General features: G+C 40.6%; 1 protein-coding gene across 2 annotated transcripts in view; it reads left to right on the top strand.

Moving 5' to 3' along the window:
* LOC104995285 (zinc finger protein 565-like) overlaps nt 1-3,843 on the top strand; it is a 16,583-nt gene extending 12,740 nt beyond the window's left edge. For both annotated transcript variants that reach the window (XM_010849106.1, XM_010849107.1), the window contains exon 5: nt 2,145-3,843. In XM_010849106.1, coding sequence (XP_010847408.1) covers nt 2,145-3,625 — 1,481 coding nt within the window. In that variant the 3' untranslated portion in view covers nt 3,626-3,843. The remainder of the gene's footprint in view (nt 1-2,144) is intronic.
* Nucleotides 3,844-16,563: the final 12,720 nt, after the last annotated feature.

The following is a 16,563-nucleotide window of genomic DNA, read 5'->3' as shown; positions in this document are numbered from 1 at the left end:
GAGTGCAGCACTTTCACAGCATCATCTTTCAGCATTTGGAATAGCTCAACTGGAATTCCATCACCTCCACTAGCTTTGTTCGTAGTGATGCTTTCTGAGGCCCACTTGACTTCACATTCCAGGATGTCTGGCTCTAGGTCAGTGATCACACCATCGTGGTTATCTGGGTCGTGAAGATCTTTTTTGTACAGTTCTTCTGTGTATTCTTGCAAATACATAATTATAAAATTGAGAAAAAGATTATGAAGGCGAAGAAAAGGATATAGGATAAAAAATTAAGATGTTTAGAATGAAAGAAGCTGGCCATGGCAGATATCCTGGAACAGAGAGCATGCAAAGAAGCCAAAAACATTTCCTGAAAGATGAGAACGTAATTGGCATGACATGCAAGTTGAATGGAGGCCAGTTTGGTGAACTCATGGTGAGTGAAGGTGACAGTACCTCAAAATTAAGTTGAAGAGGGAAGTGGGGGCCAGATGCTGCAGAATTTTGCAGGTCTCATAGTGAATTTCGTATTTTAGGTGCAGGGGGAAGGCACTGCATTTAAACAGTGAGTCCCACATTTTGAGTTGCCTCAGAAATCAGTGAGGGAGATAGAAAAACATACCAATAGCCATACTTTCGGCAGACAACTATTATTTATTTTGTGCAGGTATAGTGAAGGGTGGACAGCCAGTACAGAAGTAAACAAGTTAAAATATAATCTGTTGAGTTTAGAGGTGAAGTATACTGATGTCTACAAGGTGACTTGATGTTTGGAGGGGTAGATAGATGTATAATAAGGCAAGTAGATCCAAACATTTATTGTAGAATCTAGGTGATGAGATTATGGGAGTTCACTGTCTAGTTCTTTTCATTCTTCTGTCTTATGAAAACTTTCAAGCATAATGTTGGGGGAAAAGATAAAATAACATATGATAAGTACACTGCAAAAAAGTACAGTAAGTAGACTGATGAAGGTCCTGTTTTGTAAAGAGTGGTCTCTTAAGTTGGCATCTAAATAGAGGTTAGAATGAGGTAATTGAAAGAGCCATGTTGATATCTTAGGGAAGATATTTGTAGGCAGAGATTCTGAAGGAAGGGTGTGCGTGGCAAATGTGAACATCTGGTTGGTCAGGGAGCTAGAATAGTCAGCTCATGGGAGGGGATAAGGCAGTAAGGTCAGAGAGGTAGTGCAGGACAAGTTCTGGAAAGGCCCTATGGATCACTGAGGGATTTTGACTTTTACTCTGGGTGAGAAGAAAATCCAGTGGAGGATTTTGAGCAGAAGAATGACATGATCGAACTTATTTTAATAAGAGCAGTCTGGCTACTGTGTTGGGGATGGAATATTTCCATAGGAAGCATAGTATTTCCATAGGGAGATACTATGCTAGGATAATGTTTTGTTAATCTTGGTGAGGGATGGCTCTGGACAAGGTAATTACTACTAGAGATACTAGTAGAAGTAATCAAAATCTGGGGCTAGAGATGAGAGGACTTGCTGTTAGATAATGTCTTACTCCTTTAGATTCTTATTTAGTTGGTTGGTTCCTGGACATTACATATTAAAAAATATATTTATAATTTATATATTTGGTTATGTTGGGTCTTAGTTGTGGCACATAAGATCTTCAGTCTTTAGTTACCAACTGCCGGATGTGGCATGTGGGATCTAGTTCCCCAATGAGGGATCTAACCCAGACACCCTGGGTTGGGAGTGCTGAGTCTTAACTGGTAGGCCACCTGGGAGGTCCCGGACATTGTATTTTTAACAAGTTCCCCAGCTGATTCCACCAGAAGTGAAAAGCCACTTCCTTGGGACTTCCTGGTGGTGCAGTGACTAAGACTCCGGTGCTTCCAACGCAGGGGGCCTGGGTTCAGTCACTGGTCAGGGAACTCGATCCCACATGCCGCAACGAGAGTTCACATGCTACTACTAAGACCTGGCATAGCCAAGTAAACACTTTAAAAATCACTTCCTTCATAAGCTGCCCTCATTTTCTCTATTCTTATTCCCCTCCCATCATTTTTTTTTTTTTTCAAATTGTAACTCAGTGTTAAGAGCAATTTAAACTATTCACTATTTTTAGTTTGTTGTTTCTGCCTTGGAACTTTCCTTTCTCCTGCAACATGAAAATACTCTTTTCTTTGTTATCTTACAGACTGGAAATCTAGAAGAGAAGCCAAGACTTTATCTTTAAAGGAGGACAGTTATGAAATTAAGTCATTGCAACCGGAGATAACAAAGAGACTTATAAGCTCTAATCTTGAGTGTCCTAAAGTCAGATATACCAGAGAAGTCAGATGCCACTTGGAGAGGCTACCAGAAGAACATTTCAGACAAGCCATAATAACTTTTGAAGAAAGATCCACTTCCATTCAGCACACAGATCCTAGAGCACCTCAGACAGCTCCTACTGGAGCAAAATCCTGTGAATGCAAGGAATGTAGGACTTCCAGGTCCCAGCCATACCAGAGTCAGCATGAAAGAAGTCATAATGAGGAGAAAGACTCTAAATGTGGAGAATGTGAGAAAGCCTTTAATAGTAGGTCAGACTTGATGAAGCATCAGAGAATTCATGAAAGCCAAAAAAGTAATGAAAATAAGGAAGGTGACTTTATTCATGACTCTCAAAGTAATGAAAATAAGGAAGGTGACTTTATTCATGACTCTCAGATGATATCTCAGAGCATTAATACTGCTGAGAAACCTCATAAATGTAAGGAATGTGGGAAAGCCTTTCATTCTACCTCACAACTTAGTAAACACCAAAAGATTCACATAGGTGAGAAACCCTTTAAGTGTACGGAATGTGGAAAGGCCTTTCCATCTACCTCACAGCTGAATTTACATCAGAGGATTCATACCAATGAGAAATACTACAAATGTAAGGAGTGTGGGAAAGCCTTTACCCATCCCTCACACCTTCTTCGACATCAGAGAATCCATACTGGTGAGAAACCCCATAAGTGTAAGGACTGTGGGAAAGCTTTCTGCTATGACACACAACTTAGTCTTCATCAGATAATTCATACTGGTGAAAGACGCTATGAATGTAAGGAATGTGGGAAGGTGTACAGTTGTGCCTCACAACTGAACCTACATCAAAGAATTCATACTGGTGAGAAACCTCATAAATGTAGGGAATGGGGGAAAGGTTTTATCTCCGATTCACATCTTGTCCGACATCAGAGTGTTCATACAGGGGAGAAACCATACAAGTGTAAGCAATGTGGGAAAGCCTTTCACCGTGGCTCAGAACTTACCAGACATCAGAGAGCTCACATGGGTGAGAAACCTTATAAATGCAAGGAATGTGAAATGGCCTTTACTTGTAGCACAAAACTTATCCGGCATCAAAAAATTCACACTGGTGAGAGACCCCATAAATGTAAGGAATGTGGGAAGGCTTTTATTCAACGATCAGAACTTACTCATCATGAGAGACATCATAGTGGTGAAAAACCGTATGAATGTAAGGAATGTGGGAAGGCCTTTGGCCGTGGCTCAGAGCTTAGTCGACACCAGAAAATTCATATTGGTGAGAAACCCTGTGAATGTGAGCAATGTGGGAAGGCCTTTATTCGTGGCTCACACCTTAGTCAACATCAAAGAATTCATGCAGGACAGAGGAGTGAGTGAAGACATGGGAAACCTCAAAATTTGACATCTGGGAGAAGGAAATGGCAACCCACCCCAGTATTCTTTCTTGGAAAATTCTATGGACAGAAGAGCCTACTGGGCTGCAGTCCATGGTGTCACATGACCAGAGCATGCACGCATGAGGGGTTGGAGGGAGATGCTATGCTATGCTAAGTCACTTCAGTCGTGTCCGACTCTGTGCGACCCCATAGACGGCAGCCCACCAGGCTCCCCCATCCCTGGGATTCTCCAGGCAAGAACACTGGAGTGGGTTGCCATTTCCTTCTCCAATGCATGAAAGTGAAAAGAGAAAGTGAAGTCGCTCAGTCGTGCCCAACCCTCAGCGACCCCATGGACTGCAGCCCTCCAGGCTCCTCCGTTCATGGGATTTTCCAGGCAAGAGTACTGGAGTGGGGTGCCATTGCCTAGCAATAAACAGGTAGAACTAAAAAAAATAAAAATTGACATCTGGAAATTTGTGTGCTAGTAAAACAAAAGCCTATGTAATTGTCAGGAATGTGGAAAAGCATTTAAGGACAACAGCTTAATATCACACTACTGTGGATATGAGGCCTTCAATTAAGGGCCAGAATTTGATATGTATTCAGTTCAGTTCAGTTGCTCAGTCGTGTCTGACTCTGCGACCCCATGAATCACAGCATGCCAGGCCTCCCTGTCCATCACCAACTCCCGGAGTTTACCCAAGCTCATGTCCATCAAGTCGGTGCCACAACTGGGTATTGTTTTTGCTTTGGCTCCATCCCTTCATTCTTTCTGGAGTTACTTCTCCACTGATCTCCAGTAGCATATTGGGCACTTACCGACCTGGGGAGTTCCTCTTTCAGTATCCTATCATTTTGCCTTTTCATACTGTTCATGGGGTTCTCAAGGCAAGAATACTGAAGTGGTTTGCCATTCCCTTCTCCAGTGGACCACATTCTGTCAGACCTCTCCACCATGACCCATCCATCTTGGGTGGCCCCACATGGTATGGCTTAGTTTCATTGAATTAGACAAGGCTGTGGTCAATGTGATCAGATTGACTAGTTTACTGTGATTATGGTTTCAGTGTGTCTGCCCTCTGATGCCCTCTTGCAACACCTACTGTCTTGGGTTTCTCTTCGGATGTGGGATATCTCTTCACCGCTGCTCCAGCAAAGCACAGCTGCTGCTCCTAACCTTGGACGAGGTCGCCCCTCCTGACCTTGAACGTGGAGTAGCTCCTCTCGGCCCTCCTGCACCTGCGCAGCCACTGCTCCTTGGACATGGGGTTGCTCCTCTCGGCCGCCGCCCCTGACCTTGGACATGGGATAACTCTTCTCGGCTGCTCCTGCGCCATCACAGCCTGGTACTCTTAGTCGCCGCCCCTTGACATGTATTACTGATGAGAGATCTTATAAATGTTAGGAATTGGGAGGGGTGTATCTGTATTTCAAAATTTATTAGACATCAGAGTTCATTTAAAAAATGAAAAATTCCATGACAATAAGCCAAGTGGGCAGACTTAGGAAGGTAGTGAAAATGTTGACACAGAAATCATTCTAACTTTTCTGAACATGAAGGGTTATTAGCCTTAATGAGAAATCAAGTGTCACAATACAAATATCATATAGATGAAACATCTATCTGCTAAAATTAACCTGAACCAAATCAGAGTGGGAAAGGATTTAACCAACATTTACTGTTTGCTGCTGCTGCTGCTGCCTAAGTCGCTTCAGTCGTGTGCGACCCCAGAGATGGCAGCCCATGAGGCCCCCACCCCTGTCCCTGGGATTCTCCAGTCAAGAACACTGGAGTGGGTTGCCATTTCCTTCTCCAATGCATGAAAGTGAAAAGTGAAAGTGAAGTCGCTCAGTTGTGTCCCGACTCTGCGACCCCATGGACTGTAGGCTACCAGGCTCCTCCGTCCATGGGATTTTCCAGGCAAGAGTACTGGAGTGGGGTGCCATTGCCTTCTCCACATTTACTGTTTACTTCATCATTATTTCTCATTTCTTGTAGGGCTAATTACTTAATCAATTAGAAATATTAGGATCATATTTCTTAGCATTGTATACATTGTATCCCTTATCTGACTCATATTGAAAGTGTGCTTAATGAGAGCTGCATTATATTCTTTTTTGTTTTCCTAGTTTTGTATTGGAAATCCTGTAAGAGGAAGGCCTTACAGTGTACAGTGACTATATGAACATCTTACATCCTCTTTCTTTCTAGAATGTTAGATAATTCCTTCTGGAGAAAAATTTTAAAACTGAAGCTTTTCATAGCCTGCCTTTTTCCCCACTAGGGGATTCATAATGTAAGAAACTCCAATATAATAAAAGTGAGCTACTGTAAGGTCAGAGAGAAGATTTAGATGATTTTTTAAGGCCTTCCAAGAAACAAGAGACATATGCCACAATCTCTGACCTCTATTCTAGTGAATTAGAAAATAAAGCCTCAGACAAAATCCATTTCTCCACAAGGAAATTTAAGATACCTATATAAGTTTTACATTAAAAAGGAAGTCAAATTATCATTCGGCAAATGAATGACAAAGAGACAATGTTTAAATTTGTAGGATGCAACCAAAGCTTTATTCAGGGAATTAAACTTCTTTCAATGTATGTATAGAAAATGGGGACAATTAAAAGCCAGGATTCATTCTCACTTTATTATAAATACTTAGTCCACTGCTAAGAGGTTCTCAGTAAACGTTTGTTGACCAGAGGAATGAGCGAGTGCATTCACTTGCTCAACAAGCATCCAGCTGTAGTCTCTTGAGGTGCTCTAGCAAAATAAGTGCAAAACCCAAAAGACAACTTTGAAAACTTTGAAGTGAAAGAAATTGCACCCTGGACAGAAAAAATTCAAGCATCAAAAGTGAGAAAGTAGGTATAACTGCAGAAATGAAGACCGAAGGGCCCTCACCTGATGGTCCAGTGGTTGAGACTTAGCCTTCCAACACAGACGGTGCCAGTCCAATCCCTGGTCGGTGAGCTAAGATCCCACATGCCTCATGGCCAAAAAATCAACATAAAAAACATTAAAAAAAAACATAAAACAGAAGCAGTAGTGTAACAAATTTAATAGACTTTTTAAATGGTTCACACCAAAAAAGAAGCAATTAAAGAGATCAAGAAATAAGGCAGTATTTTGGCAGACACTGTTGGTTGCCTACCCACTGGTATTAACCAGTCTCCCTTTTCTAGATGCCTGCTGCCCACCTAAATCTAAATGCCAGATGCTTGCTCTCCTAATTGCTTGCAACTGAGCATATGCGTAGTGGGCTTCCCAGGCGGTGCTAGTGGTAAAGAACCTGACTGAAGACCCCCTGGGTAGGGCGTGGCAGCCCACTCCAGTATTCTTGCCTGGAGAATCCCATGGACAGAAGAGCTTGGCGGGCTACAGTCCATGGGGTTGCAAAGAGTCAGGACTGAAGTGACAGTACAGTACACATACGTGTAGCAGTGCTGACCACCGAAGGTCTAAGCAAAAGACTGCAAGTGAGCTTCAGTTAAATATTCTTTACTTAACAAAATAGGAGGAAATGGCCTTCCCTTATACAGGACACATCTCTGTGTGATATCTGGGATTGTGGCCGCTTTACAACCAGAGAACGCAAGAAGCCGAGACTGGCACAGGCGATAGAATTGCTTGTGTGTTTGACACTGTAGAGCTGATGAAACAATTCAGAACTGCTCTATGCTTGGTTGTATGTGAAATAAATTCCATGCCTCTCTGTTAAACATTTATATTCAACTTTGTATATCTGAGTACTGGGAAAAGTATTTTCACATATAGTATATATACATACACATGTTTATTCAACTTTAATTAGTAAAAAAAAGTATCAGTTCAGTCGCTCACTCAGTCGTGTCCACCTCTTTGCAACCCCATGGACTGCAGCACACCAGGCTTCCCTGTCCATCACCAAGCCCCACAGCTTGCTCAAACTCATATCCATCCAGTTGGTGATGCCATCCAACCTCTGTCATCTCATCCTCTGTCATCCCCTTCTCCTGCCCTCAATCTTTCCCAGCATCAGGGTCTTTTCCAATAAGTCAGTTCTCTGCATCAGGTGGCCAAGGTATTGGAGCTTTAGCACTGGTCCTTCCAAGGAATATTCAGGACTGATTTCAGATCTTTTTCAGATATTCAAATATTCAGAATGCTTCATATAAATGTTCAGAAAATGTTTACATTTAGCTTTTTATAGTATATGTGAAATTATGGGAAAAACATTATTTTCCTAAGTATTTTCTTAAACATATGTATGTGTATATGTATACAACTTTGACAAGATGTAGGAAATGCTTGTTTACATTCAGCATTTACAGTGTATGCATATATTCAGTTTTTTTATAGTATGTCTGAAATCCAGGAAAAGTCGTATTTTCCTGAATATAGTAAGAACCAAGAAAAAAACTGATGAAAGCGCTACAGCATTTTATTCCTCTAGTACTAGAGTAACTTACAGATAAAATCTAACTCTTCAAGATTTTATAAAGAGTATCAGCTATGAGGCTAGCATAACCCCTGTACCAAATTTGGAAAAGGGCAGCATCCAGGTCCAATCAGCTACAAAAATAATCCAGTGTACTCATGGTATATGAATGTTCCAATTAAAATAGCAAATCAAATCTAGCAGCCCATTAAAAGAAAACAGGGTGGTGTTGTTTGTTTTTTTTCTTTTAATCTGAAATAAAATGGTTCATGACCTGGCCTGTCAGATTGTAGAAACTGTAATGTGTAAATGTAGTGTTTGCACATTGAAAACTAGACACTTAACTTATCCATCAAAAATAGTAAACTGTTAACAGCAAATGATACTCAATTGCTATGAGATTGTCCATTAATTGTGCATCTGTAGACATTCACAGCTTTTGGAATAATCACCACCATCAGATTCCACCTTTGCCCATGCTTCAGAAATACATACTTTAATGTACACATATATTATGCAACAAATTAAATCGGTCATAACTAAACCAGTCAACCCGTAGGAGGACAATGTACAACAAAAATTTAAGCATTTTTTAAAAGAGGGAAATGAAAAAAAATAAAAGAGGGAAATGATTACTAAATTTTATCTATACTTTCTCTACAATTTCTTATATTGAGTTATAATAAAAGTTGTAATAAATGTTAAGAAATGATTGTAGACTGGTGGTTGCCCAGGGGGGAGAGAGGTGAGAGTGGGTTGGATTGGGAGTTTGGGATTAGCGGATACAAACTGGTATATACAGAATGGATAAACAACAAGGTCCTACTGTGTAACACAGGGTGCTACTGTGTAGCACAGGATATTCAATATCCTATGATAAACCATAATGGAAAAGAATATTAAAAAGTATGAATCACTGCTGTACAGCAGAAATAAACATTGTAAATCAACTATACCTCAATAAAAAATAATTCTGATATTTTGCTCATAGCTCAGATGGTAGAGAATCTGCCTGCAAGGTGGGAGACCTGAGTTTGATCTCTGGGTCGGGAAGATCCCCTGGAGAAAGGAATGGCTATCCACTCCAGTATTCTTGCCTGGAGAGTTCCATGGACAGAGGAGCCTGGCAGGCTACAGCCCATGGCGTCGCAAAGAATCAGACATGACTGAGCAACTAACACTTTCACTTTTTTTCTGTGATAACCACAGCAGTTAGAGTCTCAAGAGTCCACGAGGTGCACAAACTTTGTAGCCAGATGCTTAGAGGGTCAGTTTTTCACAGAAGTCCAGAGGTGGTTGCTGACAGCGTCTGGCTGTAGATCCAGCAGTCAGTTTTACTTCACAATGAGGCCGCCATCGCTGCCCAGTCCACAAACACCCTCCCCTCAGACTAGGGATAAAGTGTAAGGCATTTAACAGGCACCGCCCAGGGACGATTATGACCATCAAGCAAAATCCAGCAGAAAGAACATTGATTGTGAGGTAACATCACCCCCGCCTGTGGCTTTTGTCCGGCCTTGCATTACCATTCCACTAGTCCACCCCTCGGCTCCATTGCCAGTGCCCAATACAGGCCGTGTACGAACCAACCACAAGGTTAATAAGATGATGCAGTCTCCAGTAAGACAGTGCATTCTCCTGGGTAACTACTTTAATAGCTTTAGGTGGGCCGGCAGGAGACCGGTAAAATCTGTCAGTCCCTTTCTTATCTTTTAAAAAATACTTGACTGTGTTATGTCTTAGTTGCGGCATACGGGATCTAGTTCCCTGACCAGGGGTTGAACCCTGGCATGGGAGCATGGAGTCTTAGCCACTGGACCACCAAAGAAGTCCCATTCAGTTCCTTTCTAATCCTATCCCCCACAAGACGGCAAACCCTAACCACCCAGGCCTTACCTGCCAGTCCCAGGGCCATTTTATAACATGTTCCCCTGGAGGTAGATCCAGTGGTAAGGGCAAAAGTGAATTAGTGTCCTGATCAATAGTTGCTACTGTCTTCCGGTGAGCAACAGTTGAATTCAGATTGTGTTGACTAGTTGTCTCAGTGTTCAAATGGCTTGGGCTCAGTGATGATAGTTCCTGGGATGTTGAAGTTATAGTTTGTAGGGCTTGAGTTAGTTTCTGGTCCACACGTTGAGAGCATGGGCTTCCATCTCAATTGTTAAGGAGTCCCTTTATCCTTTCCATGAGCCCAGCAGCAATGGCATGGTAAGGTAGGTGGAAATGCCAACGAAAGTCATTTTTTATCAGCCCATTTCTGAACAGCATGCCTGGTGAAGTGGATTCCTTGGTTGTTATTGATGTCTATGGTGGGGGAGAGTCCTATATGTTGCACACAGCCATTCTAGACCCCAAATAATGGTGGTTGTTCACACTGCTAGACAGTTCTGGTAGGCCTTTTGTGATGCCTTCCACCTGTTGCAACACATTGTAGACTGCATATAGATGAGATCAGATCAGATCAGTCGCTCAGTCGTGTCCAACTCTTTGCGACCCCATGAATTGCAGCACGCCAGGCCTCCCTGTCCAACTCCCAGAGCTCACTGAGACTCACGTCCATCGAGTCAGTGATGCCAACCAGCCATCTCATCCTCTGTCGTCCCCTTCTCCTCCTGCCCCCAATCCCTCCCAGCATCAGAGTCTTTTCCAATGAGTCAACTGTTCGCATGAGGTGGCCAAAGTACTGGAGTTTCAGCTTTAGCATCATTCCTTCCAAAGAAATCCCAGGGCTGATCTCCTTCAGAATGTTACATTAAGGGAAATAGTGGATTTTGAAAAAGAATAAAGGACCGATTTGTGCAGCCTAATCCTAAAGAAAATCAACCCTGAATATTCAGTGGAAGGACTGATGCTGAAGCTCCAATATACTGGCCACCTGCTGCAAAGAGTGGACTCATTGGAAAAGACCCTGATGCTGGGAAAGATTGAAGGCAAAAAGATAAGGGGGTGGCAGAGGATGAGATGGTTGCATAGAATTACCAACTCAATGGACAAGAGCTTGAGCAAACTCTGGAAGATACTGAAGGACAGGGAAGCCTGGGACGCTGCAATCCATGGGGTTACAAAGAGTCAGACAGGACTTGGTCACTGAACAACAACAAAATATCCTGTTAATGGCAGATGTATCAGCAAAGCTGAGAATTAACTATATCCTGTTTTAATTGTTTGAAAAAATTGTTACAGATGAAAAAAAAACTGTTACAGATGATCTTAAGGCTCTGATTAAATAAATAAATGTTCTCTGGTGGCTCAGATGGTAAAGAATCTGCCTGCAATGTGGAAGACCTGGGTTGTTTGATCCTTGGGTTGGGAAGATCCCCTGGGGAATGGAATGGCTACCCACTCCACTATTCAGGCCTGGAGAATTCCATGGACAGAGGAACCTGGTGGGCTACAGTCCATGGGGGTCGCAAAGAGTCAGATACGACTGAGTGACTTTCACTTCACAACTTCCTTAGTGTTGCAGTCAACTTAGCTTCTGGTCAGTCAGTTGAAAAACTGAACCCTAAAAAAATATTTTTATTGTTAAGATTCATATACTTGTACAGGTGTCCTCCAGCCAAACACCACCACCAGGAACATTCCTGTAAAAGAACAAGTTGGGTTTACTGTTCGTTGCAGCAAAGAACACATCATTGGGAACCATGGGGGTGTGTCCACAAGAAGGTGCTAGAAGGCTTGTTCTCGTGTTTATTGATTTAGAGAAGGTTTAAGAAGTGAGGCTTTGTTCTGGGTTGGATGTAGTCAGGAATTAGGGCTAACTTTTTTTAAAGAATTGAAGTATAGTTGATTTACAATGTTATGTTAGTTTCTGGTGCACAACAAAGTGAGTCAGATATATATATACACACACATACACATATGTGTTCTTTTTCATATTCTCTTCCATTGTGGTTTACTACAGGATATTGAATATAGTTCCCTGTGCCATACAATCGGACCTTGTTGTTTATGCCTAAATATATTAATATATCTTATCTCTGGGGGTGGGGGCAGAATAAAGCAAGGTTAAAATTGCAATTGGTAAAGAAATAGTAGTCATTCCTATTATCCAGGAACATGTTTGGCATTTTGTAGTTTGAAAAATGTTCCTGTTTTATCTGTTTCAGTATTATTACAGATGATCTTGTTTTTGTCTTGACCCATTGGAGTCACAGAGTTGCCTGCTGTTGCTAAGTCGCTTCAGTCATGTCTGACTCTTTGCAATCCTATGGACTGTAGCCTGCCAGGCTCCTCTGTCCACGGGATTCTCCAGGCAAGACTACTGAAGTGAAGTGGATTGTCATGTCCTTCTCCAGGAGGTCTTCCCAACCCAGGGATCAAACCCAGGTCTCCCACATTGCAAGCAGATTCTTTACCATCTGAGCCACCAGGGGAAGTGAGGTCACTGAAACTCAACAGGAAAACACCAAGATGTAGCTGAAGGGACCTGAGCAGCTCCAGCACATCAGGGGCTGCTTGTCTGTTTCTATGGTACATAAAGGGCATAAATCTTAAGTGTACAGCTTGATGTCATTTTATCTACTGAGAAATATAAATAAAATAAATAACATATTGGGGGAATTTACTTCCATTTGCAGATGCATGGCAGAAAACATATTTTAAAAGGAGTAAATCATAAGAGGTCCTGCCGGGGTCCAGCCCCAGTGGAGTCAGGGATTGCGAAGGGGAGACGGCTTCGGCGATCAGGATACGATAGAATTAGAGATATAAAGAGTGGTTAAATAAGGATAGCTCAGTGAGAAAATTCAGTGGAGAAAAGAGGCTGAATAACTTGGTTTACGTGGAAAGCTAATAAAATTCCAAAATAAGGAATTTACATCACCTACATAGTTCGCAGGCGTCCTCCCGTTCTCCTGAAGGAGAGGAGACACTAAGGCCTCCCCAGTCAGATCTTAGAAGCCCAGGCATAATTAGTAGGCTTGACGAGCCTCCACGCTCAAGAATTCAGCCGGAGGGTGAGAGAAAGAACGACATGGGGAGACCAAGTTTCGGTGAACAAGGCCCACACTTTATTTTCCAAAGTAGTTTTTATACCTTAAGTTATGCATAGAGGATAATGGGGGAAGGGGTAGAGTCATGCAGTAAGCCAGGCTTTCTTCCTGCAAACTTATCATATGCAAAACATATGGCATGTGCAAAACAGATGGCATGTGTTGTAACTGTGTTACAGTGTTCATTTATAAATGTGTAATACCTGGCATCATCGACTCAATGGACATGAGTCTGAGCAAACTCCAGGAGATAGTGAAGGACAGGGAAGGCTGCCATGCTGCAGTCCATGGTGTCGTAAAGAGAGTCAGACATGACTGAGCAACTGAACAACAATACCTGGAATTATCAATACCTAGATTACTTTAAGGATCCTAAAAAAATCAATGAGAAAACCCAAAAAGAAACAGAGAAAGTACGTGAATAAAAAAGCACTTTTAGGAAAATGTGATTGGTCAATAAACACATATGAAAAAATGTGCTCAATTTGCTTGTAATCAGGGAAATACACTCATCTTTAATAACTGAAGGGATTCAAAATTGGTGCAAGGATGGGGCAACAATCTGGCAATATGTGAAGCAAAGTCTATATAGCACTTCTAGATATGCACCTTTGAGAAAATCTTTATAAAGAAAGAAAATACACAAATGATATTTAATATAGCATTTTTATTTCAATGAAAAATCATTTATGTCCTAATCACTGTTTAATAGAGTATTTCAGCATGTTTACTATATACACTACCAAGGACCAGGCTGAAATCGTTTCCACTCTGTAGAAAAGCACTGGCCCAGTATTCAAGCTGGAAGCTGCTTTCAGAGTATGATGTGAGCTGCGGAGAAGGGTCCTTCCTCACCCTTCCACAACACACTCACTCACCATAATGTCTGAAATAACATCCTGCAAGACACTCACCGAGGTTATGGTAACATCTACCAGAATGGTTCACACTCTAAAGGTGTTAAGGGATATTTGCAGTGAGAGAATTGCACAGCGAAGTAAATTTGAGATATACTGTGTTAAATGAAAATATATCTTGAATACATCTTTTAACAAGCTGGTAACAGGTACTTGGATTTTCCCCCCCAAAATAGATATTTTATCCTTGGTTTCATTCATGATTTTCCCCACGATACCTTTTTTTCAAATATCCTCATGGATTAGTATCCCTGAAACAAACTTGTGGAGAATGTTGGGTTAAGGTCTTGTGCTAGGTTCAACACAGGCCTTCTGGAGATATTTTGTGCTTGGAAAAGGCAAAACACTAACCTATTAATGAAGGCTGATTTTGTAATAAATTCTAAATACAACTATTTAGAATTAACAGAATCGTCATAAATGAAGCTGGTCTAGATTTTGCTCTTTAGGAGTTATCCACGTCTAGTTTTATATCAGGACTATTTTACCTGTGCAAAATTAATTGCTAAAATCCTGTTAAAGATTATCTGTTTCTTAAGACTTTCACCTATGCAACTATCAGATTTTTTCCCTTCAACAGGAACTTCACACACATTTATTTGCTGGTCTGTTTGGGTTCTAGAGCAATCAGTTGTGATAACATTCTTAGAGAAGAAAATGTAATCCATGTTTTGACATATATTGGAATACATATTGTACATACAAATAGTGTTATCTTAGAATTAAAAGAAAAATTTGATAATCTGTAGTTATGTCCCTTCTATCATCGTTAATGCTGTTTCATATTTCATTTTCTTTTCATTGATTAGACTTGCCAAGATAGTCATTAACATTGGATTAAGTCTACTAGTAGCTAACCCCTTAATTAATTTCTAATTTTAATTTTACTCTGCTTCTCCTCTGTTGGTTTTACTTTGTTCTTTTTCTGGTTTCTTGACATAAAGGTTCACTCATTCCTTTAACACATTTATCCATGTGACAGGCCCAGCTTTGATGGCTGTGGAAAAGTGAAGATGAAACCTAGGCCTACAAACAAGATTTTCTTAATGCATTCAGGGGCATAAGTTCCTCACTGAATAGAACTTTGGTGACATCCAACAAGTTCATATATGCAGGCATCTTATTAACAATGATTTCTGAAGCAGTGTATAATTTGATTTTAAATATTTTATTATGGAAACTTCCAAACACATAAAAAAGTAAAAATATTAGAACAATGAACCCCCCATAAACAACCATTCTACTTCAGTAATTATTAACATTTTACCAATCTATTGATATTTTCTAGCTCTCTTTGCCAATTTTCTTTTGTGGAATATTTTAATACAATCTGGGTATCTTACTATTTCCTATATATTTATTTCTAATCATAAAATCTTTTATTTTTTAATAACCACACTGATATTATTATCGAGCTTCCTGGGTGGCACCAGTGGTAAATAATCCACCTGCCATTGCAGGAGACCCAAGAGATTCAGGTTCGATCCCTAGGTTGGGAAGATACCCTGGAAAAGGAAATGACAACTCACTCCATTATTCTTGCCTGGGAAATCCCATGGACAGAGGAGCCTGGTGGGCTACAATCCATGGATATAACTTAGTAACTAAACAACAAAACTAGTATTTCTAAAAATCAACTAATACTCAGTGCATGTCCACATTTTCCCCAGTCTCCAAAATGTCTTTTTATGCTTTGTTCAATCTGGGTCCAAATAATGCCCACATATTGAATTTAGTTGATATGCCTCAAGTCTTTTTTTAAAAATCTGTTAACAGTGCCCTTCTTTTTTCATGCCACTCAATAGTTGAAGAAATCAGCTCATTTTGGGGAATTGTTTTGGGAATTTTATACATTCTGGATCGGCTTGGCTGCTTCCTGTGGTAACATTTACTTTGTTCATCTATTTCTCAAGTTCTCGGGTTTAAAAAATTTTTTTGATTTAAAAGTTTGATTCATTCTGTTCATTATTTTGACAAGAAAACTTCATAGGTAGTGACATGTACTTCCTAACTTCATTATACCAGGAGGTGCATAATGTCTGACAGTTTCACTTTTATAGATGTTAAAATCAACCAAAGAGCTTAGAAGTGGTCAGCTTGATAAATCCAATATAAAGTTCTCACTGTAAACTCTTTCCCCAAATAGTTTTAATATCCCTTGAAGACCACTTTCTGGACATTATTCTTTAAATTAGGAACTAGAAAATGATTTTTCTAATCCAAATATCTTTTTTTTCTGCATTTACTGGTAAGATTCATTAAATTAAAAAAAAAACTTAAATTTGATGAGCTTTGGGTGACCCTGAGACTTGATTCACATGGAAAAAAAAAATACTTTTCCCTTTATTTATTAGTTTTCAGAATGATGAGCTGGTACCCAAGCATCTTCCCAAGCTGACCAAGTTAGGCAGCCATAACCAAGTAAACTATTAAACTGCTACCGGTGTCATGTCAAAAAACCCAGCTCCTACTGGCTGAAGATGGGATACTATGAGCATCAAAAAGTTTACTAGTTGCAATGGAATGTCTTCTTTCTTTCTACAAGAGTAACATACACACACGGGTGCACACACATACACAATTATATTTCCAAGTGGTTAG

This window comes from Bison bison, unplaced genomic scaffold (assembly GCF_000754665.1).
Source record: "Bison bison bison isolate TAMUID 2011002044 unplaced genomic scaffold, Bison_UMD1.0 scf7180017864280, whole genome shotgun sequence".
NCBI classification, from domain to species: domain Eukaryota; kingdom Metazoa; phylum Chordata; class Mammalia; order Artiodactyla; family Bovidae; genus Bison; species Bison bison.
Note: the sequence above shows the minus strand (reverse complement) of the source record. Positions and strands in the feature narration are given on the sequence as shown.